General features: G+C 46.6%; 1 protein-coding gene across 2 annotated transcripts in view; it reads right to left on the reverse strand.

Annotated features, from left to right (window-relative positions):
• The window catches only part of WTAP (WT1 associated protein), a 595396-nt gene that overhangs the window by 231353 nt on the left and 338022 nt on the right, over positions 1-26021 (reverse strand). For both annotated transcript variants that reach the window (XM_069606821.1, XM_069606823.1), the window contains one exon: positions 16979-17157. In XM_069606821.1, the coding sequence (XP_069462922.1) occupies positions 16979-17157 (179 nt within the window). The remainder of the gene's footprint in view (positions 1-16978; positions 17158-26021) is intronic.

A 26021-nucleotide genomic window follows, 5' to 3' on the forward strand; every position in this document is an offset into this window, starting at 1 on the left:
TGGAGGGGGGGTTCAGTGGGGGGCAGGTTAAGTAACTGTTCCACTCCCTTAAGAATACATGGATGTCCGTAAAGTCCTGGGCCAATCTCTCCCTTCGACACAGATCACCGACGATGGTCTTGTCTCAGGACTCCGTGCAGCCCCCCCTCTAGCCCACCACCCCCCAGGTCTTCACTAGTGTGGTGGGATGGAGAGAGATTATTTTCCCATTCTGTCTCTGTATTAAGAATCTATACTAGGGTTGCCCTTAAGTGGGCCTACTAAGTTTTTCTAAACTGATTTCTTACCTGTATTGCACTGGTTTTAAATCAACTGTTTTTCTATCTAACTTTGCCACCTACAGTGATTTAAAGTAGGCTGACAGCTCTGCTAAACTGTTGCTTTAACTGTCTTTGCAGTAGAGTGTTTGGGTTCTCTCTAGAAACTCACACCCCCAAAAAGGTGAATGTATAGATGTTTTAAAGTAGCTGTACTACAGTACTTCGCTTGAGGTTTCATAACAGTGTGAATTTTGAAGACCTAATTAAATCATTGTATATTTTTGTACTTCTGTTTAACCAGAATTATTGGAGTGCTGAGTCACCCCTCTCGCACTAGTCCCGAATATAAGCCTTACCGCTCTGTTACCTGCCTTGATTGGGTTTGGCTCACAAGGCTCTATAAATGGTATTCATGACAGAGCAGCCAAAGCCGGACTCAAAGAAGGTGGTTCACAGGTAAAGTGCACATATTTAATCAATTCCAAATAATACAAGGTCCTCATGCAAACAGCACAAGAATCTTGAAAAAGCAAAGAGAAAAAGAAACACTGACACTAACAAAATTGGGGGGGGCACAATATATCAGGCAGATCATCATTTTAAGTAAAGTTTCTTTCAGAATCCTTCCTGGAAAAGAAATGGGGAAGGAAAATGCTTTTCTTTTAAGGTTGGCAAGTTCAAGAGTGACCAGTAGAGTGGGTGGGGGCAGTCATTGGCAGTAAAGTGTTAACTTTGTGTGAACGCTCTTGGAGCAGTTTCTAGAGTTCCATTTTAGAGCAAACGAAATAGGGGTCTAAGGATGAAGAAAGCATTGAAGAATTGCGTATGGGACTGACAAAGCACTTCTGCAGGATGAGGTTGGCGGTTACTTCAGGGGTTTAGTTACCAGAGTAGACTCCAGCGATGCATACCGATTCCGATCGACTCCCAGACCTTTGGTAATAACTTTAGAGTTCTTGATTCCCAGTTCTGAGCAAGAGGAGTGGTCAGGCGAGTGTTGCGGTCTACTGAAGTCTATGTAGGGTTCCCCAGTCCTCTGTCACAAGATCCAGCTTTCGATGAAGGGTGGGTTGGGGGGAGGGGAGGGGGGTTAAGCTTGGAGATACCCCAAGAAGAGATTTGGAAATCACACTGGCGAGAGACCAGCTACGGCAGAAGAACCAGGAAGGAGAACCTGGCAGTGCATTTGCAGGATTTAAGGAAGCATGGCCTCTTGAGCTTCACTTTCAGATCTGGCTATGGAAGCATTGTCGGGAGCATGAGGCGGCGTTCAGTCAGGAGCTGCGATTCAGTCGTCCCACAGGGGAAAGGTAAGGTTAGCCGTCTTTTGAGAAGCATGATTCGCCAACAGATTAATCGGGAGTGCTAAAGGGTGCTGGTGTAGCGGTTCAATTCATCCTAGAGTAACAGTTCTTCCAGAGTGCAGGGTCAGATATCCAGCTGGAGATCAGGTGCATGGACATGGGGGGGTCAATGAGTGAACTGAGTGACTGCACCCGATCATACACCAATCACAATTCAAAGAGGGGTTGGTCAGCCAATGGCAGAAAATCCCTCCAAGCATCCTAATTAATTGTGTAAAGGTCCTTCCCCCCCCCCCAAAGGAAGGAATCCACAATGTCCCAGACAGGCATCTGCACATGCCAGTCATAACTGGTTTCAGGCTGAATGCAGCCCTCTGTCCAGGTAAACATGAAGCGGCCAAATACTCTTCCTCACACATACACAAAGGGGACAAGGGCTTGTCATAAAACCACCTCAGTTCTTCGAGGCAAACTACAACAACCTCCATCTTGATGACTGGAGACCGACAAAAAGGACCTAGCTAGGTAAAACTAACAAAGTTACTTACTGTAGTGACCATCTTACTCCTAGTCCATAGTCTCCTTTCCTCCATACTTGTGGGACATTCCGTCTTCCGGGACTGGACCGGAGCACTTGTCAAAAAGCATCAAAAATGTAATTTTTGTCCTTTTATTTGTACGCTGGGCCACAGCACGTGGCTGTAAACCCGCCCTCCTGAGCTCTGCCCCGCGCTTCGCCCTTCAGTCCTTCATCGCCAAGTCCAAGACCATTTAAGCAATAATAGAGGATACTTTTTAGAGGGGACAGCGGGATGGTATATGGAGGAAAGGGGACTATGGACTAGAAGTAAGATTGTCACTACAGTTGCGCAACTTTGTTATACTCCTAAGTCCCGTCACCTTTCCTCCATACTTGTGGGAGAGACCCAAGCACAACCAGGAGGTAGTACGGGTGGATGGAAAACAGCTTCACTGAAGCAAGTTTTTGGAGGACAGTCTGGCCAAATTGGGCATTAGCCCCAGAGCTCAGATCTAAGCAATAATGCTTGCAGAAAGCCGATGGGCAGGCGCACATTAGCCGCCTTGACAATGGACTCCAAAGGAACATACTTTAGGAAGCCAACAGCAGCCACTTTACCACAGACTAGATGTGCATGGTTGCCCTTTGGTGGTTGATGGCCCTGGATCTTCTAGGCCTCTGAAACACACGCAAGGCAATCCAGCGGGAAATAGATGCTTTCGAAGCTGGTTTCCATTTAGGGTCACCAAACGTAAGAGTTGTGAGGAGCTTCTGAGTTCACTCGTTCTATCGAGGTAAAACTTCAGGGTTCGCCTGACGTCCAAATTGTGTAGAACTCGCTCGCCATCAGATGCTGGGTTCAGGAAGAAGACTAGTAAGGAGATAGTCAGTAAGCACCTTAGGAAGGAAGAGTGCAAAGCACAACTTCATCCTTGTGGAAAGTGAGGAATGGATGTTCCACATAAAGCGCTTGGCGTTTGCTTACTCGCCTTGCAGATGTTACTGCAATCAGAAAAGCGACCTTCCAAGAAAGGTACTAAATATCAGTAGTGGCCATGGGTTCAAACAGCTTCCGGCATAAAGCTGTGAGGACCACATTAAAATCACACTTATGATATGATATTTTATTTATATCGCGCTCATACACAGGTGTTTCAGAGCGTGACCATGCAAAGGGTGTGGGAGCAGGGGAGAAAACAAAAACAAATGATCTTACTAGGCCCAGTGACATTGAGAACACGCAAGTGCATGGGAAAGGGGGGAAAATGCAAGGGAAAAAAATGTGGGGATATGAGAAGTGCAAAGCATAGGAGAAACAAGATCAATAATAAGTTAGTGGATAAATAAATGAATAAATAAAGGTGATCAAGAGCAGTGGTAGTGCAGCCAGTGAAGGGTAAAGTGCAGGTCAAGTCAGATAGGGTAAAATCTGATCAGTGCAGAAGTGGGGTGGGGGTGGGGTACTGTATGGGTACAGATAACAGCAGGCCCCAGTGCAGGGATGGCCGGTAGGCAGTGCAGGAGGGTGTCTGGGTGGGCAGGTAACTGAGCCCGAAAGGCCCAGTTGGCAGGTGAGGCAGTGCCGAGAGAGAAAGCAGAACAGGGGAGGAGAGTGGCAAAGACAGATGCGAAGAGGAAGGTCTTAAGGAGCTTCTGGAACCGTAGATAGTTTTCCTCAAGTTTCAGGGTGGCAGGGAAGCAGTTCCAAAGGGAAGCCCCGGCCGAAGACAGATCTGCCCCCGGCTCGTTTCCTTAAAAAACGGCTGACCCTGAGGGAGGTAGAGGAGCGAAGGGCTCAAGAGGGGGGGGGGGGGTATTTACAGAGGGATAGTTGAAGGTATTTTGGACCCAGGCCCCAGGAAGCCTTGTGGACAATGCAAAGGGTTTTAAATTTAATCCTTGCATCCACTGGGAACCAGTGGAGGGATTTCAGTGCTTGATGCGATCCCAGGGCTTGAGGCCAAGGACAAGTCTCGCAGTCCTGTTATGGATTAGCTGTAAAGGGCAGAGAGTGGAGGCAGGTAGCTTTAGGAAGAGGCTGTTACAGTAGTCCAGCCTAGAGAGAATCAGAGCTTGATAGACCATGAGCTTCTGAGGGAAGGAGAGGAAGGGAAAGGTACCTCTGAGCAGGTCTAGTAAGAAGTTAGATTTGAGTCTTCAGAGATGTGTGAGAAGGATATTGTGGAGACAAAGATGACCCTGAGGTTCTTTGCTTCGCAGGTAGGGGCAGGAGGAGGGCCAAGGGAGGGAGGCCAGAGAGTAAGGGGAAAGGATGGAGAGGGTGTGCCGATGAGGAGGATCTCAGTTTTATTAGCATTTAAACAGAGATCATTGGTGGCCCACCAATTTTGAATGGCAATTAGACAGATGAGGGAGGGGGAGGGGGTGGCAGAGGGAAGGCTGAAAATGAGTTGGTGTCAGCGTAGCATTGTAAGTTGGAGCAGAAGATGGAAATGCAGTTGCCAAGTATTGGTTGAAAAGCCAGGGCGAGAGGTTAGACCCCTGAGCAACACCACAGGTAGAGAAGGAGATAGAGGAGAGGAAGGACTCAAGTTGTACCTGGGAAGGTAGATCAGAGAGAAAGGAGGTGAATGAGGAGTGCACTTGGGATGAGAAGAGATGAAGTCCTGCAAAATGCCTTCTGATGACTGGGATTAGTCAATGAAAAGGAACAGCTGTCCGTAGACAGGTAGGACACAATGGCATATGAATAAGATAGAACATGAATGCCAGAAGCTGCCAGGTGTGAGACAAAGGATAAAAAAGTGTCAACCATAGCATGCCTGGGATCGAGCTGTTTAGCTAAGCACCAGTGGCAAAAACCGAGCCATTTGCTCCTATTTTGGGCACCCGTAGAAGGCTTCCTGTCCACTTGGATAATGCGCATATTGTCTTTGACAGATTGAACTGCACTAAAGATCTGATCGCAGGCACCAGGCCTCCAAGCTATGATTGAGGGTAGGGGTGTCAGAGCTGGTTACTGCTCTGGTGAAGGTGGTTGGGCATCAGCGGCAATCTGATTGGGGGAGCTATGAACAGGAGAGTGCAGTTCGATCCAGTCCTGAGCTTGCAGAGTGACCAATGAATCAGTGGCAATGGAGGGAAGGCGTAAGCCTTCAATTTGTACCACGGAATATCGAGGGTGTCACCCAGGATGCATAAAGGGGAAGTGTCCTGTTTGTAGAAGTTGCAAAGAGGTTCACCACTGTTCATTTCCCACTCGTAACCGGCTGCCGACTGGACGAATCTGCACTTACATTGATGTGACCTGGGATGTGTACAGCCTGGAGCCAGACCTTGTGCCGAATTGCCCAGTACCAAATTTGTATTGCAAGATCCACAAAGAGGCCGCCCTGCTTGTTGATCTAAAACATCACCACTGTGTGAATTCGGAATACCCTGTTGGTGATAGACGGTTGAAAAGCTTTGAGCGCCAGGAACACAGCCAAGAGTTCCAGGTAATTGATATGAAACTGCATGTCCTGCGTCATACATAGGTTGAAAACTTCGAGGAGACGCAGCGTTGCTCCCCACCCCAGAAGAGATGAGTCTGTAGTAACAGGCACTTGTGGGCATTGCTCCTGGAAGTTAGCCCCCAACGAAAGGTTGTTGGTCGAGGACCACCATTGTAGATCTGCTGTCATGCAGGATGGAACTGGAATCATCTTGGAATCCACTTCCGATGCCCGAGACCAGCAGCTCCGGAGAGCCAGCTGAGTGTGCCTCATCTTCAGACATGCATGAGGTAAAGCTAGCACGCAAGAGGCCATGAGACCCAGAAGTGTTTGCAACCACCAGGCTGGCATGTGCGAGGACTGAGGAAGAGCCGACACGTGGGCAATAGGTCTGCAATCCTGTCCGCTGTTAGAAACACCTTGGTACTGACTGTATTCCAACGGAAACCCAGGAAGATCAAGTCTTGAGACACCGTCATGGACGATTTCCGCCAATTCACTGACAGCCCAAGAAGAACAGGAGTAGAAGGAGAGACTGAAGATTGGTCAAGGCCATCTGTGGGCAAGGACTGCACAGGAGCCAATCGTCTAGTATGGATATACATAAGCCGCCTGCAGTCTGAAGAAAGCTGCGATGACCGTCAATCTTCGTAAAGACACGCAGCGCCCAGGTGAGACCAAAAGGGAGTTCACGAAAGTGGCAGTGTTCCGCACCCACTGAGAACCACAGATATTTTTGATGCGGGCTCCAAATCAGAAGGTGCATGTATGCATCCTGGAGGTCTACCAGGCTGAGCCAGTCACTCTTTCGAAGAGAGGACTTTATCTGGCAAGGCGTGACCATCTTGAATTTCTCTCGGGCAAGATAAAGATTGAACTGGGAAAAATAGAGGCTAGTGCGCAGGCCAAACTGGTTGGGTTTGTGCACTGAACATACAGGCGTAGTAGCCCTCCCCCTTGCTCCCTGAGGGGAATAACCTCTGCCGCTCTGAGGTCTAGAAGTTTCTGTACCTCGGCTCTGAGGGAGGGTGACCCAGTCTGCTGGAAGGGAGGGTTGAAGGGTGGGGGAGGGGCAAGCAAAAGTCCACACAAGTGATTGACAAAGTCTATTGGTCTTCGGTGATGGCCTGCCACGACTCCAGATGAGACAGAAGTCGTCCTTCCACCGGAATCTCGTGCGACCGACAAAAAAAATCATTTGGATGATTTGGCGGCAGGGAGACTACCTGTCCGTGGAGAGGCGGCTGAAGGCCAAGAGAAACCCGGCCACCTAGCTGCTGCTGCTTACGATGGGGCCTGCCAGCCGGAGCCTCAGATCAGCGATCCTGAAAACCTGTGCATCCAGAGAAGGACTGAGTTTGGGACCGGAGCCTTGGCGAGAGCTTTCACCAGGACTGAAACACTTGACTGTTTGAGTGCTCGCCTTAGTCTTCATGAGCTCCTCCTCTGTGGAGGAATGGAACAATTCCTTACCATCAAAAGGAAGATCTAGCATCTTGTTCGGCACTTCCATTGAGAACTTTGTAGCATGGAGCCACGCTTGGTGGGAGATGTCAATCCCAACCACAAGACCTCGAGCAGAGGCACCTACGTGATGTGCAGCAGCCTCCAGTAGATCCTGTGCCAGCACATTGGCATCCAACAAACCGGCTTTGCAGTCCTCCACACCTATCAGCAGGAATACATTCCTAGAAATCTGCTAGCTGCCTCCACAACTTGACATTGGACGCCACCAGGATAAGCTCGGTGTTAGCCTGACGAAGTTGGAACGCCGAATTGGAAAAGACTTTGCCAATGGCATTAAGAAGTTTGTCCTCATTCGAGAGGATTTGGGCCGCTGCAGTTGAGGATGTAGAGGCCGGCTTGGACTGGAGGGTGGGCTGCTGCCACCACTGTCAGTGATGGGAGCGGACAAGCCAACAGAGATATGTCCTCCGAGATATGAAGATTATATCGAGCGTGAATCCTCTTGAGATGCTGCCCGGAATGAGATTTTCCCAGACCTTGCGAGCCTCAGCCAAGACTATCTTCTGGAGGAACAGGCCGGTGCGCTCCTAAGGCGATAGAGTAAAGGCTCCAGAAAGCACCCCCTCCTGCGGGGCAGGGGCCTCAGGTACTGGAATGTCAAGCCGGGCCATCATGTCCAGCACCCAGTCATGAAATGCTCTAATAGAGCGGGCAGCTCATCGCTGTCCTGGTCCGCCTAGTCCTCATCCAGTGAAGCGGGAGCAGAAGACTGATCCGCTGCACGTGGCGCCTCAGGCCATGAAGTGTTGTCTGGCAGAGCACCCAATGTTTTTTTTATCGGGGAAAGTGGAGGCAGAGGAGGAACTGGTGGAGGAGGTCCTGCAGGAAGAGGTGGAGGAGGTGGCACCATCGGGGCCTGCGTAGGAACTGCCGAAGCAGGAGGTCTGGGATAGATTTCCCTAAACAGATGTTTTAAAGTATGCCTTCATGGGATCAGAATGCATGGGCGTCTGAAATTTCCCCAAAACGCATCCTCGGACCAAGATCTAGGCATTGGAGTGGGCAGAGGCCGCTCGGAAGGGGCATAACCCCATGAACGCATAGATCAGGGGTGTGGAACCAGGAGGCAGCGAGACTATGAGGCAGCGGTGCCCAAGCATACCAATCAATTGAAGGGCGGAACGGGTTGTTATCCAAATGGTGTGGAAAAGGCTAATCTGCCCCAAAAGAAGTCCCTCCCCCCGCACCCCAGCCTTAGTGAACATTGGCGTACAAGAGGTAGTCAAAATGGCTGCAGTTGTCCGCAGAGGTTGGGCCTCCATTTTGTCAACGACTGAGGTGAATTACGTCACAGGAGAAAGTGAGGCAATGGTCTCCTCAGGGGAGTCAGGGGCCTTATGTGACATTTTAGCCTTGAAGCAAGGACCCTCGGCAGAGCCGGTACTGGCAGATCTAGGGTGTTAACTGGACACCTTAGGAACTGCCCCAGTATTATCCTCCGGTGGAGGAACCTTGGCAGAGCCGGTAATAAAAGGCCTGTGGTGCATGACCGCCTTCTTTGCCTCCCTCGACAGAACTAGCACCACCACGACCCTGAGAAGGTTGGATATACCTCACCACCAGGACCCTCGAAGAGGATACCTCAATTCTGCCAGTATTGGATTTAGCCCCAAGGAGGGGGAACCTCGGGCTGGAACCGGGTACGTTTAGCTCCCTCAAGAGGGGCCTCAAGCCGAGACTGTGTGTGGAAAGCTCCCGAAACTGAGAGCTCAGGGCGAACCCAGTACCCAGAGCCACAGATGAACAGGGCTCAACTTTAGCCCCCAAACGGGGAACCTCGGAAGAATGTCCGGTTTTGCCAAGCCCACTGCGGGGACCCTTGGAGGAAGGTCCGATGAGACTATTAGGCCCCTTCGGGACACCTCGGGGATACCCCTGGCAGAAGAGCTACTTGAGCCCCTGCTAGTCCTGGAAGACCCCGAGAAGGAGTCCCTTGGCCGGGGCACACTGAAAAGGAAAGAACTCACAGAGCGTTTCTTTTTATTGTCAATGAAGAGCTGCAAATGTGGTGGAGGAACGCGTTAAAACACCTCCTCCCACCGGACAAGATGACGCTGGAGTGCCCGGACGGAAAGTGAGTCACAATAAAAGCACGAGTAGCAACGCTGTTCCGGGCCTAGACACTCCAGATAAAAGTGGGGATCCGCCTTGCAAAACGGTGTTCACAGGATATGAATCCCAGACGCTCCGGCATACACTGTGGAACCAGAGCCGGAAGGACAAAGAATAAAAAGAATTTCCCAGAGATGCTAGTGCGTCCGGCCCCGACCGCGTGGAGAAAAGGACTGAAGGACGGTGCTCTGGGTTGAGCTCAAGAGGGCAGGGTTACGGCCATGTGCTGTGGCCCCACGTAAAAATAAAAGGACAAAAATAAATGTTTTGATGCCTTTTGACAAAAGTGCTCCGGTCCCGTCCCGAAGGACGGAATGTCCCACAAGTATGGAGGAAAGGGGACGGGACGCAGGAGTACGCCCAGTGACTTGGTGGCCGACAAAAGTTTCAATAGATGCAATCAAGTGACCTGGGAGCTGTGCAACCTCTCAGTGCTCCCATAAGTTAGGTTTAAACAAGGGTTCTGCATCCTTGCATTGTTGAACGTGGCGGGGTTGAGTCTTGAAGCAATGAATAGGGCACCAATCCATGAGGTATTGTGAGGCAGCTCTGCTGGTCATAGCCCTTTACCAAGATGGTTTCTGACAGAGTAGCTCTGCATGGTGGTGGCAGCCACTGTGCTTTTACGTGCCTGGAAAGCCCTTCCTGCTCATCTCTGCATAAACGGAGGTAAAAGCACCAGAAAACAAGAGTACTGGCAACCAACAGAGCTTGAAGCTTGTGTTTTCTACCTGAGACAAAGAACGGTGACTACCCAAGTAAAACAAGGGAAATAAAAATCGGGTCACCTGATAGGAACCACTTGCTGCAGAAGTGCACCTTTGGCAAGTTTGAAACCTTGCTAGGGAGAATTCTCATTTTAGTGCCAATTCCCTTCAAGCTTAGAGACCCCCAGCTGGTTTGCTGGACTTTAGGACTTTTTAATTTTAACCCTGGAGCGAGTGAGCCCTTTTTCTCATGTGTTTGGGCCCGATTCGGATGGGTTTCCTTTGTTTTTGGTGTCTGACAAACTCCATAGGCATCTACGTTTTGTATGGTGACAGCACCTTCAGTGGAGTGTCAAAGAAATTCTTTACATTTCTCATAAGCTTTAAATACCTTTTCTTGTGTGAACTACTGTGCCCAAGAATAGTGAAATTAAATTGACTTTAGTTACCTTCTCTCTTTGTAGGTTCAGCACACCACATTATGTGGAGTGCTGGGGGTTACTCAGTAGCCCTTTTTCCTACTTTAACATTTTGTATGTTACCCTCACTACTTTAAATGGCTGGTGGCAGTGGTTTAATGTTCCTACCATTGTGCTTTTCTACCGCAGGCTGAATCCTCAGCTGCAGTATAGGACCCATGGGTGAACATTTAGTAAAAATGGCCACAGTGGTCTTTTTTTTTGCCTTTTTCCGTTTGTGAGGTCTTTCTTGGGTTTTACTTTGCGCGCCAGACCAGATTTGAGCCCTTTGTTCCTTTTGCGGGCTTCAGAACTGAAACCCAACTATGGCTCCAGTGTGTCTGGAAGGGCAGGAAGTGAGGGAGGTTACCGAAACTCCCCCGTCCTTTGTTTTTTGGAAAGCCTGAATGCACCCAGTCCTGGCTGGCTGGCTATCCTTAGAGGACAACCTGCTGTTTGAGTGACAGCTAGGCTGTGCATGAATGGGAGAAACCTGCCTAAAAGGCAAGGGTTTTGGGACTGAAGACAGTCGACCACTGGAAAGAACACGACGAAGGAACTGAACGAAGCTTGCGGCATCCTCCTGGACCGTTGAACTGCCCGGTAAAGTCCTGCTGCTGAGCTGAAACTCATTTTCTGATCGACAAGACGCTCCGGAAGGGACGACTTTGTCCCTTGGTTTAGTGGGACCAACTGACCCTGAGACGAACTCCACTGGACAACCTTGTCCGACTGGCTGTACTGCTGCAGGAACAGAGTGCCATGGGTCAAGAAATCCGTAGTCTAGTGCAACGTCTGATCCGGCCAGAAGCTCTGGGAGTCCCCCCAGGACCCTCCAGAAGCAGGACGACCAGATCTTGAGTCCCCTCACCAGAGTGCAGGACTCAAGGACTGAAGGAAGCCCAACCTGTATCTAAGATCTGCGGTGGTGCTACAAAAAGAGCCCGTAGCTGCCGCCGCTGGAGTCCCCAGACGTCCTCCCTCTTGTCCCCACAACGGAGGCCCAGGATCACAGGATCTGCATTGCTGCAACCAGACAGAAGCCAGCTGGACCTCACTTCTTCTAACCAAAAGTACTGTTCTGACTTGGGGTACTTACCTCAGTGTCTGTAGCCTGCTCTCCTCAGTTGAGACTTGCAGTAGCTGCTATTCTAGAGTTGATTTCAGCTCTAACCTTCACAAGTCTAACAGCGTGTGACCCGTAAGTGATTTTTCTTCAACAAACTAACTCTGTGCAAGACTTTTAGTATCTAAGAAGTGCCTCAGTTCCATAGACTTTGCTCCAATTGACTTTGGCTGTCCTGGCTCCCTGCAGATTCTTCTATTCGTTTTGAGTTTGATACTTACTGTCCCCCATAGGTGATGCATTGGTTTTAAACTAATATTGCTGGGAAAGGTTTTTATCTAGACTTCATTTGGAATATTTAAAGTGTGCACATGCTCCGAGAACCTGTTTAACCTTGTTCCTTCCTCCAAACTTTTTTTATGCAAATCTCAGAATCTACAAAGTGTACTGGTGATATATAAATGCAATTAGTGTCCTAGTTAGTGAAGTCATCTCGGAGTGTAGGAAGTGTGTAAGAAGCAATCTGGAAAAGTAATTTAAAGTGTATTAATATGCTACATGTTGACCTTTTTATAGAATGCTTCTTTGAAAACGACTGTTAAAGAATTATTTTAACTAAAAACCTTGACTGAAGTGTTACTTGGCTACTCGTATTTGTGGATTTCATTGCTACAGCTCTACATTTATCCCTCTTGAGATAGGTTTGGCTGCTCACACTACCAACTTGTGTAGTACGGGCCTATACGAATACGTGGATTACCTAATACAAAGGACAAGGGCTGTGTAGTCTCCCATAGGGTTACTACATCAATTCTTGCCTAACACACCTATACTGCACGACAGCACCAGCAGCTGTGCTGCACTTGGGCCCAGAGCCAGCACCAATAAAGACCCTTGGTCTCAACAAGAGCAACTGCTGCAACACCACATCACATGAACCATGCGAGGACCAGAGGCATGTCAGCATTCCCGAAATAGTCAAAGAAACACTGTGCGAGGTTCTCAGCACTCAGACCGCTTCCAGAATGTCACTCGGAATGACCCCAAAACCTGAATGATAGTAAAATAATATCCAATCCAACAATTGGCAATACTTAGAACACTGGGTCTTCTACTTACCATTTTGGAACTGCTCAACATCAGGATCGGTAATCCCATTCAGCTAATCAGATGCAAGTCATCCTCTTCCATTACTCCTTTTAGGGACTGAATTGCGGCTATGCAAGTCTTAAGTACTCCTGGAGGCACAACCCGTCAAATTGTGCATCAAGGCATCAGTTAACCTGAACAAGTAAGGTCAAGCCCAAAAGAAGCTCAAACTGGTCTGGACTACATGTATTTTCTTTAACCGGTACAAATCATTAAACTACCTTAATTTTGGCTGTTACCTGTGTTGACATATGTTTAGTCAAAGTGAGTGTTACTCTGTTAATTTCTACCACGAACCCTTCCTAGGAGGTGACCACAAGTGCTCAAACACTGCTACCACTAATTGAGCCAGGGAATGCTTATAGGAAACCGGTATGCCTTGGTTTAGAAAGCTACCACTGGACTGAACACAAGACAGAATCCAAAGTAAAACCATTTTGCATTTCTCAATATCAAGGCCCTATGCAAAGTCATATGCAAAATATGTGGATCTATGTCGACCAATCATTTGAATCAGATAATTTTGATGTCAAGGCTACACAATGAGCAATACTTGCAGTGACATAGCCAGTGTTGTAATGACAATGTCAAAAGGCTTTAAGAGTAACAATGAAAAATAAATCTTCCTTATTGAACTTTTTGATCATCTGGGTCACACAGCAAAGGAAACCTTAAAATGACAATGATGCAATCAGCCTTGTTTTGAGCAGGATTCCCTCCTTCCCTTTCCTTCAAACGTCTATATGGCATGTTTTCTTGATATGGGAAACTCCAATAATGGGACTGTCGGGAACACAGACCGTGCACACTGCAAGATGTCATTTACTTAATACTGCAGGAGGCACATTTACTGAAAAGTGCCACAGGAACAAAAGGCAAAAAGCCAGCATAAGAAAAAAACACAAAAGTAGCAGGTAAAAGGGTAATTTCCCTGCACAAGAAAACTTTTGCAAAGGGAAATATCAGAGGAGTTAACAAAACCGCTTCTACACTAGTTTAGCAGGCATTTTAAAAAGCTAAAAAGCTGAGCAAGTGTTCAGACTTCTTTCGCTCAGATTGGAACGTTAAGGCTGCCGTGCATTGTGGGTCTCAAGGCCAGATTGGGACCTTTAAGCAACAAGCCTTTTTTTACAGTGTCTTTTCACATTTCAGAAATCGCAAACTATTTACCTCGAAAAATCAAAATTGCTCTAGTTTGTTTTGGAAAAACTAGATAGCCATTTATTTCTCCATCTTGCAAAGAGTTTTCACACTGTTGGGAGTTGTGAAGATTCCTTCACAGAGGCTGGTATCGTTTTTGAATTTTAATAAAGTTTCGAGGATGGGAGAACCTATATATGTAGTGACGTGCAGAATTAATACACAAGTACGTTTGCCTCCTAATAACACGATTGGCTCGGCCTTGAAATATACTTTAACTTTGAGGTGCAAAGATATACTTGGTCAAAAGTTAAAATTAAATTGCAGCCTGCTTAAAAATACTTCACAGCAGAAGAGAATGGTCTACTGCCAAAAAAAATAAATAAATAAAATAAACATTTTACTGGAAAAAATTCTGAAGTAGATGGTGAAACACTTCCACGGCAAAACGTGATCAAAGCTCTGCTTTAAGACCCTATCTCAAAATCTGAACACAGCACACTGCTTTAAGCTTGAACATTCTGTTGCCAACAATCAACTTGCACATAACGAGAGAAATGTGGAAAAGACATGAAGTACTGCTAAACGTACTGCCAAACAGTTGCGCATAACATGCTGCAATACTTGCATCTCAGCACCTCTCCCACATTCCTTGCGCCTTAATAGATGTTAAAAATCATCTTGGCTTGCATTCATCAATTAGTGATAAAACAACCATAAAGTCAGAGGTGGAAACGTTTGAATCAAAGTTAACATTTGGGAATGCCTTGGGTCGCTTGCCATTGCATCTTTTTAAGCTCATTTGTGCCCTTAAAGAATCAGAGAAAAGGCATGGAAATCAGCCTTAGTATCAGCAGTTAAGAGCAGTCGGGTATCAACGGCTACCTCATATCGTTTCTGCATGGGATCACAAGTAACCCCGAGACATGTGTCAACCTCCTCAGGCATCCGTGAAGCCTAACTTAGGACCCTAGGCACAGTGAGTAACTGGAGGCTACATCTTTGAATGTGTGTTAACTTGCTTAAGATCGGCCTTTTCCTGCACAGCACGCCCCGTTAATTGTATTTGCTAGTTTATCTGATCCAAAAACTGATTCATTCGATATACTGCTCTTGCATGCAAACTTCACTTTTAAGCCTCAATATTGGTTCAACAGCGTGTTTTTTTTTAATGCACCAGAGTGCTTATTCTAGACTTGTTGCAGGAACACCTGCACACTCTCAGCATGGAAAAGGGGGGGGATGTTCGGCAGAGCAACTCGAATGGAACCTGTCAACTTTTGAAAAAGCACCCATGTGAAAGGTTTCTTGTGCTTATTACAGCCTTTTTTAAGCAGTAATCCGCTATGCTAAACTGCTTTATGGTAACCAAAAGCCCAGGACCTCAAATGTGTATTTGTGCCTGTTCTTGAATTCTAGAACCAGTGTCACCGATAGCATCGCCAGTTCTGCATTGGAATAGTTTGCACCAGATTCCATCCTACTCCTGCATGTTTTGAAATTTAATGAACTACTGTATAATGCTCAGACACCTGGGCTGTGGTTACATTTATTGACCTGCTCATGCTTTCATCTATGCATGCCACTAATATACATAATTAGCATGCAAAGAACATGAAACATTTCACGTCGGATGCCAAATGAGGGTGTGCTGAATTTGTATGATCACCCCAATTTAATGTTGAAAAAATGCAGAAGCAGATTCAGCTTACTTAATCCAGCCATGGAGAGAGGTTTACAGATGGCGTATTGTTCCAAGCATTTCAAATATTGCAATGATTTACGCCTACATTACGTGAAAGAGCATGTGAGTCAACTATGCAACCACATTAACAAAGTGATTGCTTCCCGCCACACCCAGTCTTTGATTAAAAAAAAATAGAAGCTATGCTGAAAACGAAAAACGAGAAACCTCTCCTGTCTGAAGACCTGGAGAAGTCCCTCTGGTCTCTAGTTTTTTGGTACAGAAGTTCAGTTAAACTATCCCATTTCCCACCTACTGCTTGCTGCTCCATCACCCCATAGTGGTCCCCTGTGCCTAAATGCTGCACACCGCTTCTAAAAAGAAACTGAAACTTCTGTATCCAAGTTTTCAAAGTACTAGTTCGGAGAGTGAATTTATCAAGGCAAGTTACCCTTTACCTCTTAGGATGAGTAACCGTAATAACATAAGCTGCTGTTGAAAACTACAAACTAAAGTCAGTTCATCCAGCTGCCAGAAATACATTTACAATACAGCACACCTAGCAGTAGTCCTCAATTTTGACTATTAAAGCATATATTTAATTTAAACTCCAGAACAAAACCGTTCATGAATTGGATAAAAATGTACAGTAACCCAAATTACAAAAAAATATTGTTGCTACAATGTGTCATACCTGTTGTAAGTAGCATTTATCAGTGCACCAAAACAAAAACTGCCCTGCAGGAAAACACCATGTTAAAAACTGGACACAAACGGCATGGTTATACAGTTTAGCTGTTAAACAGCTTAAAATAAGTTAATCTTGTGGGTTCAAAAACCCTTCTTGCACATACTCCGGTTTTGTGTTTTAAAGTTAATCCATGTCCAAAAAAAATCCCAATCTTTCAAAATGCATTGGCTTGGACCAACTCATGGCTATAATAAACACTACACAAGCCATTAACAGTTGGCGATTCAAATATGAACAGTCTCTGGTGTTAGGCACTGTTAAGGCACTTCAAATTCAAAATGTGTTAGCAAACAGTATTTAATTCATAACTCCCAGGATATACGTTTTGACTCAGTTCAGTGAGTATGCAGGAAGTCCACAGTCTTATTGGAAAAACTGACTTGTAGTCTCTAAGTCACTAGGCTCAAGTTTAGGAGCGAAGCATATTCCTCTGATTTTTATCAGAATTGTACATGTTCAATCATGATTTCAAGCACTAGGTTGATTTCCAAACTGACTGCAGACACAATGTGCCACAGATTGTTTTTCCCCTGTAAGGTCTTCAAATAGAACCATTTGGCAAGTGTCTATATGTTCTAGTTATGAACCAGTTTTGGTTTCGAAGGTTGCCACTTCTTCTGAGAAGTCCGACGTTGTCAGGCCTCTGAAGCAATGGGAAGGAAAAAAGCTGAAACATAAGGTTCATCTGATAACATTAAGCATAAACAAGCTTGACAGATAATAATGTGGCTGTGGCTCAAAAAAAGTCAGTCTTGGAGTGGAAAGAGTACTTTTCTGTCCCACCATAGCATTCTTGGTGTGGGACTGTCAGGGAAGTCTTGATTGGGGAGTATTGGTTTGTTTACCTATCAGGCGTAAATTTCCAGGCACTCAGTTCATTTTGTGCTTGTTCCAGTTTGTCTTTAGTCTGTTCCAGTTCACCTTTCATTTTTAGGAAAAACAAGTTGATGGCTGGGTCCACCATGGTTGTTCTCAGCTGGGCAACACTTGGCTGCTGAACTTGCTTGAGGTACTGAATCTGGTTCTGCATTAATGAAAGAGAATGGTTACAAATGTCAGTCTAACTTGCATGTCCAGCTGTGTAGGCCAACAAAAAAACAAAATTATGAAGTCACTATGTGGGCATGGTCTTCCTCCAAGGGCACAACTAAGTAATTGAAACAAATCAATAGGTACAGTGTTGCCACAGTATTGCCCCCAAGAACAGGCTAATTATTAATCTTTTAATATTGTGGGTTACCTTGGGGTGTAAGGCAAACGTATTGCACTACTATACAGTGCACCCAAATTAATTTTGGATCTATACAAATGCAAAGGTTCAAAGATTACCACATAATTATGTTAACTCCCAGCAGGTTTGATGAACTAGACCATGAAGTCCCGGGAGGTACACCAAGGCAGCAGTAACAGCCCAAATTAAAGGGAAACAAAAAGGTGTGTACACAAAAACGTGAGACAGGCTGGTGGGGTTATGGGCAATCTATAATGACCAATATTTGTCTCGATTTGCATCCCTCATCAGGGCACTTCCTGGAAGGCGTGTACTTTTTTTTTTTTAAATCGGGAGGGGTCAACAGGCATGGCAAAAGAATGAAGAAAAGTGAAGTTACTCACTGTCTCTTGTACTCCTAAATCAACAGTCGCCTTTCATATACACTTGATGTGCTTTCTCCCCGACGCAAGTAGTGCAGTACAATATTTCTTCTAAAGACAAACAGGAAGCAGGCGGTACACATGCAGCTACTCTCGTGTCCAGGTCAGGTGCTTTGTATATCAGTCCTGTTTGCCGGTTGGGGCAATTACGTTGCACTAAATATACTTTTATTCGGGGAAGACTTCGACAGCACTCCCACCTCGTGGTTGACAGGAAACGCTTAGGAAGAAAGGAGTCGGAAGAGACCACCAATCCTGAATGCTTGCAAAGGCCAGCCAGGAGAACTTGCAGATTTTCCAACCCAAACGAGTGATGTCACTGCCACTGGAAAGGGCATTCCCCGGGACGCCCTTCAGATCGGTCGACACCAATGGACTGAAAGGCGTGTCTACTAGCTTAACGTCAATCTCAGTGGGTGTCGGGTTTGGGGGCGGAGGGGCAGGGAAATGGAATCTGCAATCTAAATGGTGGCAGACCGCTGGATAGGCCAAAGCGAATAATCAACAAGCAGAAATCATATTTCTGCAACATGGTAGAAAGAGGACGGAACTTGCATGACCGATTCAGATGGGTCAGACACAAAAGAAATGAAATGGTGTGTGAGACCCCACCAGCAGACTTGCATCCTCCCGCCACCGACTGGTATCTGGTGCATTTATTAGTATACTGCTTTTACGTGGATCTCTGCATAACTGTTGGTGAGTTTTACATAAGTTGCTGTCAGTGACAGAACTTGGAAAAGCCCACCATAATTGAACAGGTTTATGTAGAATGGCAAGCAGTCAGGCTTATTCCAAGGAGGGAGGAGCGCTGTAATAAGGTACAAAGAACTCAGCATAGATTTAGGTCAAGAAAAGACTAATACACTTAATGTATATAATGCCTTTTTTAAAATAAAACTCCTAAGGTAGAGGTGATAAGTCACAAGCCAAGTATGTACTTTAAAACAGTAATAATATAGTCACTTTGGAGAATTCTTTGGACAATAAACCACAGTTGTAGCAACAATAGAGCTGCATTGGTAGTAGAAACTAGCTTAGTAAAAGCATCTGAAACATGTATGCAAACTGTTCCAAACGTTTAATAACTATATTCCTGCCTATCTTAATTAGTCCAACCCTATCTTATGTCAGGGGCTCACTGGGCCACCCGTGTCCGAGGTGGAGCAGGATGGCGGAAGAGCAGGGTAAAAAGTTTCAGTATAGCAAAGTCCAGCAGCAGTCCTTCAGTATTGCAGGCAAGGGAATCTGGGTGTTTATTCCCTTGTAGGAGTGGCCCAAGGACCAGTGTTCAAAGGCAGGGTTCGAGTACAAGGGTGGTCCACACCAATGTAGGTATGGCAGACCTTGAGGGGTGCAAGATCAAGCTATCTACAGCCCAAAGGTAAGTTTTACTAGGGGTAGGAGAGTACCTTTTGTTGAAGAAACAGTTGCTGCAGGATGGCTCCAGCGTTCTCGGTCTTGGCTACAGAAGGACTTCAGTGGATCTGGTGACAGTTCTTGTGCAAAAGGCCAGCAAAGGATCCTCTCAGTTTTGGCTCATTAGTTCCTTTTTCAGGCTCGGTTGAAGGGCAGTAGTCTCAGTAGGCGACTCTTGTCAGTCCTCATGTTGGGGACTTCTGGGAAATGGATCTGTTCTTTGTAGGCTTGGAAGGATGTCTGTTAGGCAAGATTGTATGCAGTACCCTTTGGATGCACTACAATCACCTTGATCTCCTGGCAATAGGGACCCAACCTTTGGTATAAGTCTGAACTACACAGGTTGGTCGTGTGGCTGAACAGCTAGGCTGATCTCAAGAGGGGTCAATGTGAGCAGTAATGTTGCGACAGTTTCACAGTAGCAGTTTTTCAAATAAACACTTACACTCAAGGTTTCTTGATAAAACAATTATTAATTTCACAGTCAGTTGCATAAGCCTTCTTCAGATAACATTTACAAAATACACTTCAAAACACACTCTAAATTGGCGGATACCCATTGGGGATGGGACACACACTTCATATACCCTCAGGTGACTTAAATAGCTAGGACACTGTGGACATTGATTTGGTACATTTAGAGCAATACAGAGTTAGGTGTAAAAGATAGAATAGAGGAATAAAACAAAGGTTAACAGTAATTCATGAACAAGAACAGGCAAGTACTTTTAAGAAACGTCCAAAGCACAGCAAGTTAACCCTTTCCTGAGGAAAAGGCCAAAACACAATGTCAGAGGTAAAGAGGAGTCTCTCAGGGAGCTAGGACAGCCAATGTTAATTGCACAATATCAAGGGGAGCTGAAGATCTTCTTTGCAGGTAGGTAAAAAGTCTCGCACAATGTTTTTAGAAAGGTTTGTAGAAAAGTAGAACACTTGAAGGGCCACAAGCTGGGAGGCTTGTGAGGGGCAAAGCTTTAGCAACTCTGCAAGGTAATCCAAGACAGGTCTCAACTGAGAGCAAGTAAGGCTACATAAGAGGTATGCTCTTGGACTTTACAGTACCTCTGGTTAGAAGAGATGGTTCCAGCTGGCTTCTGTTCCTGTGCAGCTCTGAAGATCCTGTTCCTGAGCCTCAGTCATGGGGACAAGAGGGAGGGACGTCAGGAGATTCCTGCTCCACAATGGGAAGGTCAGCGGCAGCAATAGGCAAACTTCGAATCAGCGGTTTTTCAGTGTTTCAGCTCCTCGTGTCTGAAAGCAAATATCAACACTGCGGTTCTCGGATACCACTTCAGACTTTCCTCGCAGCTGGTGTCCAGCACTCTGTTGAGGTGGCTCAGGCTTGGTCAGTCCAGCATCAGGGAAGCCCAGAGGATCTTCCTAGTGCTCGGGTCCGACTTAAAAGTAACACACACAATCTGGTGTTCCTCTCCCTGCACTTCAGTTCCAGCAGTGGAAGTACAGCCAGCTCTGAGAGGATGTCCAGACGGGCTTACTTTGGAGTCGATTGGTCCCACCAACTCAAAGAGAGAAGTCATCCTTGCAGGGCTTCTCTAGTCGGGGCGAATTCGGAGCTTCAGCACAGCAGCAGGGCTTCACCGGGCAAACCAACAGTCCAGGAGTTCCAAGTAGTTCTTCGGATTCTTTCGTCCAGTGGTCGACTATGCCTTTCAAGCTAAAAAGCCTTGCCTTTTATGCAGGTTTCTCCCATTAATTCCAGCCTAGCTGTCAATCACACAGCAGGGTGGCCGTCCTTGGACAGCCAGTCGTCCAATCACCTTTGGGTGCATTTCTGTAACCAAGGGGATTAAGCACAGGGAGTTTCAGGCACCTTCCTCACTTCCTGCCCCTGCATGACATACTGGAGCCAGAGGCTGGCTTCACTCATGAATCCCGCCACAGACAAAACGAACTAAGGGACCAAACCTGGTTTGGCGCGCAGAGTAAATCTCAAGAAGAACCTTCCCGACAAGAAATGGCAAAAAAAGAAGACCAGGGCCATTTTGACGAAATGGGCACCCTTGGGTGCCTTACCGTGGCTGCGAACGCAGCCTGTGGTAAAAACACATAATGGTAGTAAAATGTAAACTACTGCCACTAGCCATTAATTGTAGATAGGGTAACAAAAATGTTACATGAGAAACTAGACAAAGGGGATACTAAGTAACCCCTCCAGCACCCTATGGTAAGATAGTGTGTGCTGGGTCTAGAAAGTTACAAAATGTAAGTAAAGTCAATTTCTCTTCACTGCTATTGGAAACAGTTTTTCACCAAGAGAAGGTATTTAAACCTTTGAGAAACCTAAGACTTCCCTGGGTCCAGCAAAAAGAGCTGGGGTCACCAAAGCAGAAGGGAATTTACTCATTTCTGAGAATTCTCCCCAACACTCGCCTCAACCCCCCAGACTAAGGGACAGGAGGATTTAAATCCAGTCCTGGATGAATGTCCCTACTCCAGTCGGTCATACTTTCTGGAGAGACCATCAGCATTTTGATGATTATATCCTATGTTCTAAAGGAAAAATCAAACCCCTGAAGGTTTATTGACCATCTTAACTTAGGATTCTCCCCCTTCATCTGCATTAACCATCTCAAGGGTTGGTGGTCTGTTTGAATTACAAAAGAACAAGTTACTTACCAACTGTAACATTCTTTCGACTGGATGTTCCTCCCACGTATTCCTCATCTTGTGATAAATCGTTATCTCCAGCTTCGCTGCTTCGGAAAAAAAAATTCTCGGCAGAGGGCGCTGTGCTAGAGGTCGTGGCGTCGATTGTCCCTCCACTTACTCCGTACTCTGTCGACGTCACTGATGGTATAAGTAGCTCGAGCCGCGCCCATTGCTTCAGTTCTGTTTTTTCGATGAAATATATATAGGAGGAACACCCAGGCGTGTCCCATGACCGATACATTCTTCGTGAGAGGAAAGTGTAAGAAAACGTAAACTGTACTGTGGGGTAGGATGGGAGGGTCGAGGAATACGTGGGAGGAACATCCAGTCGAAAGAACGTTACAGTTGGTAAGTAACTTGTTCTTCGAATGGATTGTGTCCTCCCATATATTCCTCATCTTGTGATAGGCTCCCATAGCAGTATCAATTTTTTGGAGGTAGGAGTACCCATTTCAGTTTTTGTGGACAGAATGCAGAACTGCCTTTGCAAATAAACCCTCGTTAGAGGAGGCAGTGTCCAAACAATAATGTTTAACAAAAGTATGTATTGTTTTCCAGGTTGCCGCTGCACAAATGTCTGCTGCCGGGACTCCCCTCTTTAGAGCCGCAGAAGTAGCCATTCCCCTTGTAGAATGGGCACGAAGCCCATCTGGTGGTTCTTTTCCCGCTAGTCTGTAGCATTCAACTATGGCTAATATGATCCAGCGGGAAATGGTCTGTTTTGCTACAGATAAGCCTAATTTTTGACCAGTGTAGCACACAAACAGTTGGTCATCTTGTCTCAATTTAGCCATCCTAGAGATGTAAAAACTAAGAGCCCTCTTGGGATCTAATCTGTGTAATCTCTCCTCTTTGCCCAGATGAGGAGGATGATGATAAAACGTAGGTAGTACTATTTTTTGTGACAAATGGAAGTCCGAGACTACTTTTGGCAAAAATGAAGGTTTAACTTTAAGGACTACCTTATCTTTATGAAAAAATAGTATATGGTGGTTTGCATGAGAGAGCCTGAAGTTCGCTAACCCTGCGGGCTGATGATAGGGCCACAAGGAGGACAGTTTTTAGAGTCAAAAGCCTCAATGGACATGAGTGCAGAGGCTCAAAAGGTATGCAAGTCAAGAATTTTAATACTAAATTTAAGTCCCAGGCTGGTACATGAAAAGGTACTGAGGGTATACATTAGTGAGCCCCTTTAAGAATTGAATTATTAACAGTATTTTGAAATATGAAACCTCTTCCGAGGAGCGCTTGAAAATGGACAGCGCAGCAAGGTATCCTTTGATTGTTCCTATCTGGAGCCCCTGATTAGCTAGATGTAGCAGAAAGGAAAGCACCATTGGGGTGCCACACTGAAAAGGGTCCACATCCTTGTCTTTGCACCAGTTACTAAACCTATTCCAGCGACATCGGTAAAAAGACTTTGTTGCTGGTCTTCTGGCCGAAAGCAAAATTTCCATTACGTCATCCGGAAGATCGCAATCCTTGTATCTCAACCTCTCAGAAACCATGCGTGAAGGTTGAGTGTCTTGACCTCTGGATGGAGAACCCGACCTTCCTCTTGCGAGAGAAGATCCTCTTGCGAGAGAAGATCCTCTTTGCGGAAGACGTATTGGAGGGCAGATGGACATGTCTAGAAGGTCCGGGGAACACGTTCTCCTGGCCCAATCCGGGGCAATTAGGATCATGGTTTTCCTAAACTTTCTCAACCTCCTGATTACTTGAGGAATTACAGGGACTGGGGGGGAACGCATACAGCAGTGGAAACTTCCACTCCACTACGAATGCGTCTCCCAGAGCTCCGCTTTGAGGAAATTCCCTTGAGCAGTACTGATCGCACTTCCGGTTGATCGCGGTGGCGAAGAGATCCACTTGAGGGGTTCCCCAAAGGGCGAAGATCTCCAGAAGGACTTCCTGAGCCAGCTCCCACTCGTGAGAGACCATGCTCTGCCTGCTCAGAGCGTCTGCCGCCGTGTTCTTCTCTCCAGCTAGGTGAATTGCCGACAGATTCCTTCTCGTATTGCCCAGAACCAGAACTGCATTGCCTCTCTGCACAGTGGCAGTGACCCTACACCACCTCTCTTGTTGAGATAGTACATGGCCACTGTGTTTCCGTCATTATCAGAACATTCTTTCCCTGTACAGAGGGCAGAAAGGCCTTCAGAGCTAGACTGATTGCCCTCAGCTCTAATAGGTTGATGTGTAGTTTTGACTCCGATGGAGACCAACGACCGCTGATTGTCAGATCGTTGGTGTGTGCTCCCCACCCCGTGAGTGAGGCGTCCGTCACTACCGTTATCTCCGGCCATGGTTGCCAAAAAGACTCCCTTGAGAATGTTGTCGTTGCAAGCCCACCATAGAAGATCCTGAGCAACTGTGCTCGGAACTTGCAGAAGATCTGACATTCCCCGAGAACTGGGACCACTGAGTTCTGAGTGCCCATTGAAGGGATCTCATTCTCAACCTGGCCTCTGGTACTAGGAAAATGCAGGATGCCATGAGGCCGATCAACCTGAGAAAATCGAAGGCCGGTAGACGTTGGGCATTCTGGAATTTTGTTACCATCTGCTGGATGTAGAGAGATCTCACTGGGCTGGTATGTGGGACTTCTTGAAATTGAGGGAGAAGCCCAGTTTGTGGAGGAAGTGGCAGGTGATCGAAAGATGTTCCTGAGCTTGTTCTGGAGAACTTGCTCTGATCAACCAGTCGTCCAGGTAGGGATATACGTGAATACCTCCTCTCCTGAGACTTGCTGCCACAACCGCCAACAGTTTGGTGAAAACCCTCGGGGCGGAGGTCAACCCGAATGGCAGAACTCGACACTGATAATGAGAATTGCCAATCGCGAACCTCAGGTACTTTCTGTGCTTTGGATGGATTGGCACATGAAAGTAAGCATCCTGAAGGTCCAATGATACCAACCAATCTTGGAGTTGGAGAGCCTGAAGGATCTCAGAAAGAGTCACCATCTTGAACTTGTCCTTCCTGAGGAACTTGTTCAAGTTTCTCAAGTCCAAGATCGGTCTCAGTCCTCCGTCTTTTTTTGGGATGAGAAAATATGGGGAGTACCAACCCCTGTTCCTCTCCGCTACAGGTACCAGTTCTATGGCACCTTTCTCTAGCAGGGTTAAAATTTCCTGCAACAGGAGCGGATCCCAACTTTTGGCGGAGTTGGCTCCCAGTGTATGATTGAGGCCTTTTTAGAAAAGGGGGAACAGTAACCTTGGGCTACTGTTTCCAGTGCCCAAGCATCTGAGGTAATGCCCCGCCATTCCTTCAGATGTTGAGAGCCTGCCTCCCACTGGTGTTTTGTGTAACAAGGTCTCAGAGGGATTTGGAGGCGGCTGCAGGAGTGGCTGAGGGTACAGATGCCGCTCCTGAGGCTGATTTTGCACCTCTTCCTCGTGCTCCACGAGGAAAGTTTCTTTTGCCCCTTTGAGAAGCCTGTCCTCTTCCTCTACCAAAAGAGGAGTAGTATCGAAAAGAACAACCCCTCCAGGAAGATGAGCCGGAATAGGGTTTTAGAGGCTGGCGCAAAGAGGAGCTAAGTGATTTAGCTGCCGCTTTTGGAGGTCTGAAGTTTTTCTAGGCTTTTATCAGCCTTTCTAACAAAGAGCCTCGAGCCATCAAAGGGCATGTTGAGGAGTCTAGCTTGCACGTCCGGTGCAAATCCCGACTTCCTCAACCACGCAAATCTGCGTAGCACAACGCTTGCAGCCATGGATCTGCTGATACTATCAGCAGTATCCAGTCCAGACTGGATGAATTCCCCCATTGCCTCCTTCCCGTCTGACTATATTCAGGAAGCCTTCCCTTTCCCCGCCTTCCGGATTATGATCAGCCGCCGCCGAAATACGGTCCCACAGGGTATGGGTAAACCTGGCTAGGGTATAGGTGACATTTGCCGACTTAAGTGCCATACTGCCTGACGTGAAAACTTTACGTGCCCAGTTGTCAATTTTTTTATCCTATCTAGAGGGATAGTTGGATGAGCAGTTTGTTTTGAAGTAGATGCTGCTTGAATGACTAAACTCTCTGGAGTCGGATGTTTATTCAAATATTCAGGATCCATTCCAGCTGGTCTATATTTTCTTGGAAAAGTGCGATCTGCAGCAGCAATAGTTTCTGGTTTCTCCCAGCTTTTCTCCA

The sequence above is a fragment of the Ambystoma mexicanum genome, chromosome 4p, assembly GCF_040938575.1.
Source record: "Ambystoma mexicanum isolate Mex_15411 chromosome 4p, UKY_AmexF1_1, whole genome shotgun sequence".
Lineage (NCBI taxonomy): Eukaryota > Metazoa > Chordata > Amphibia > Caudata > Ambystomatidae > Ambystoma > Ambystoma mexicanum.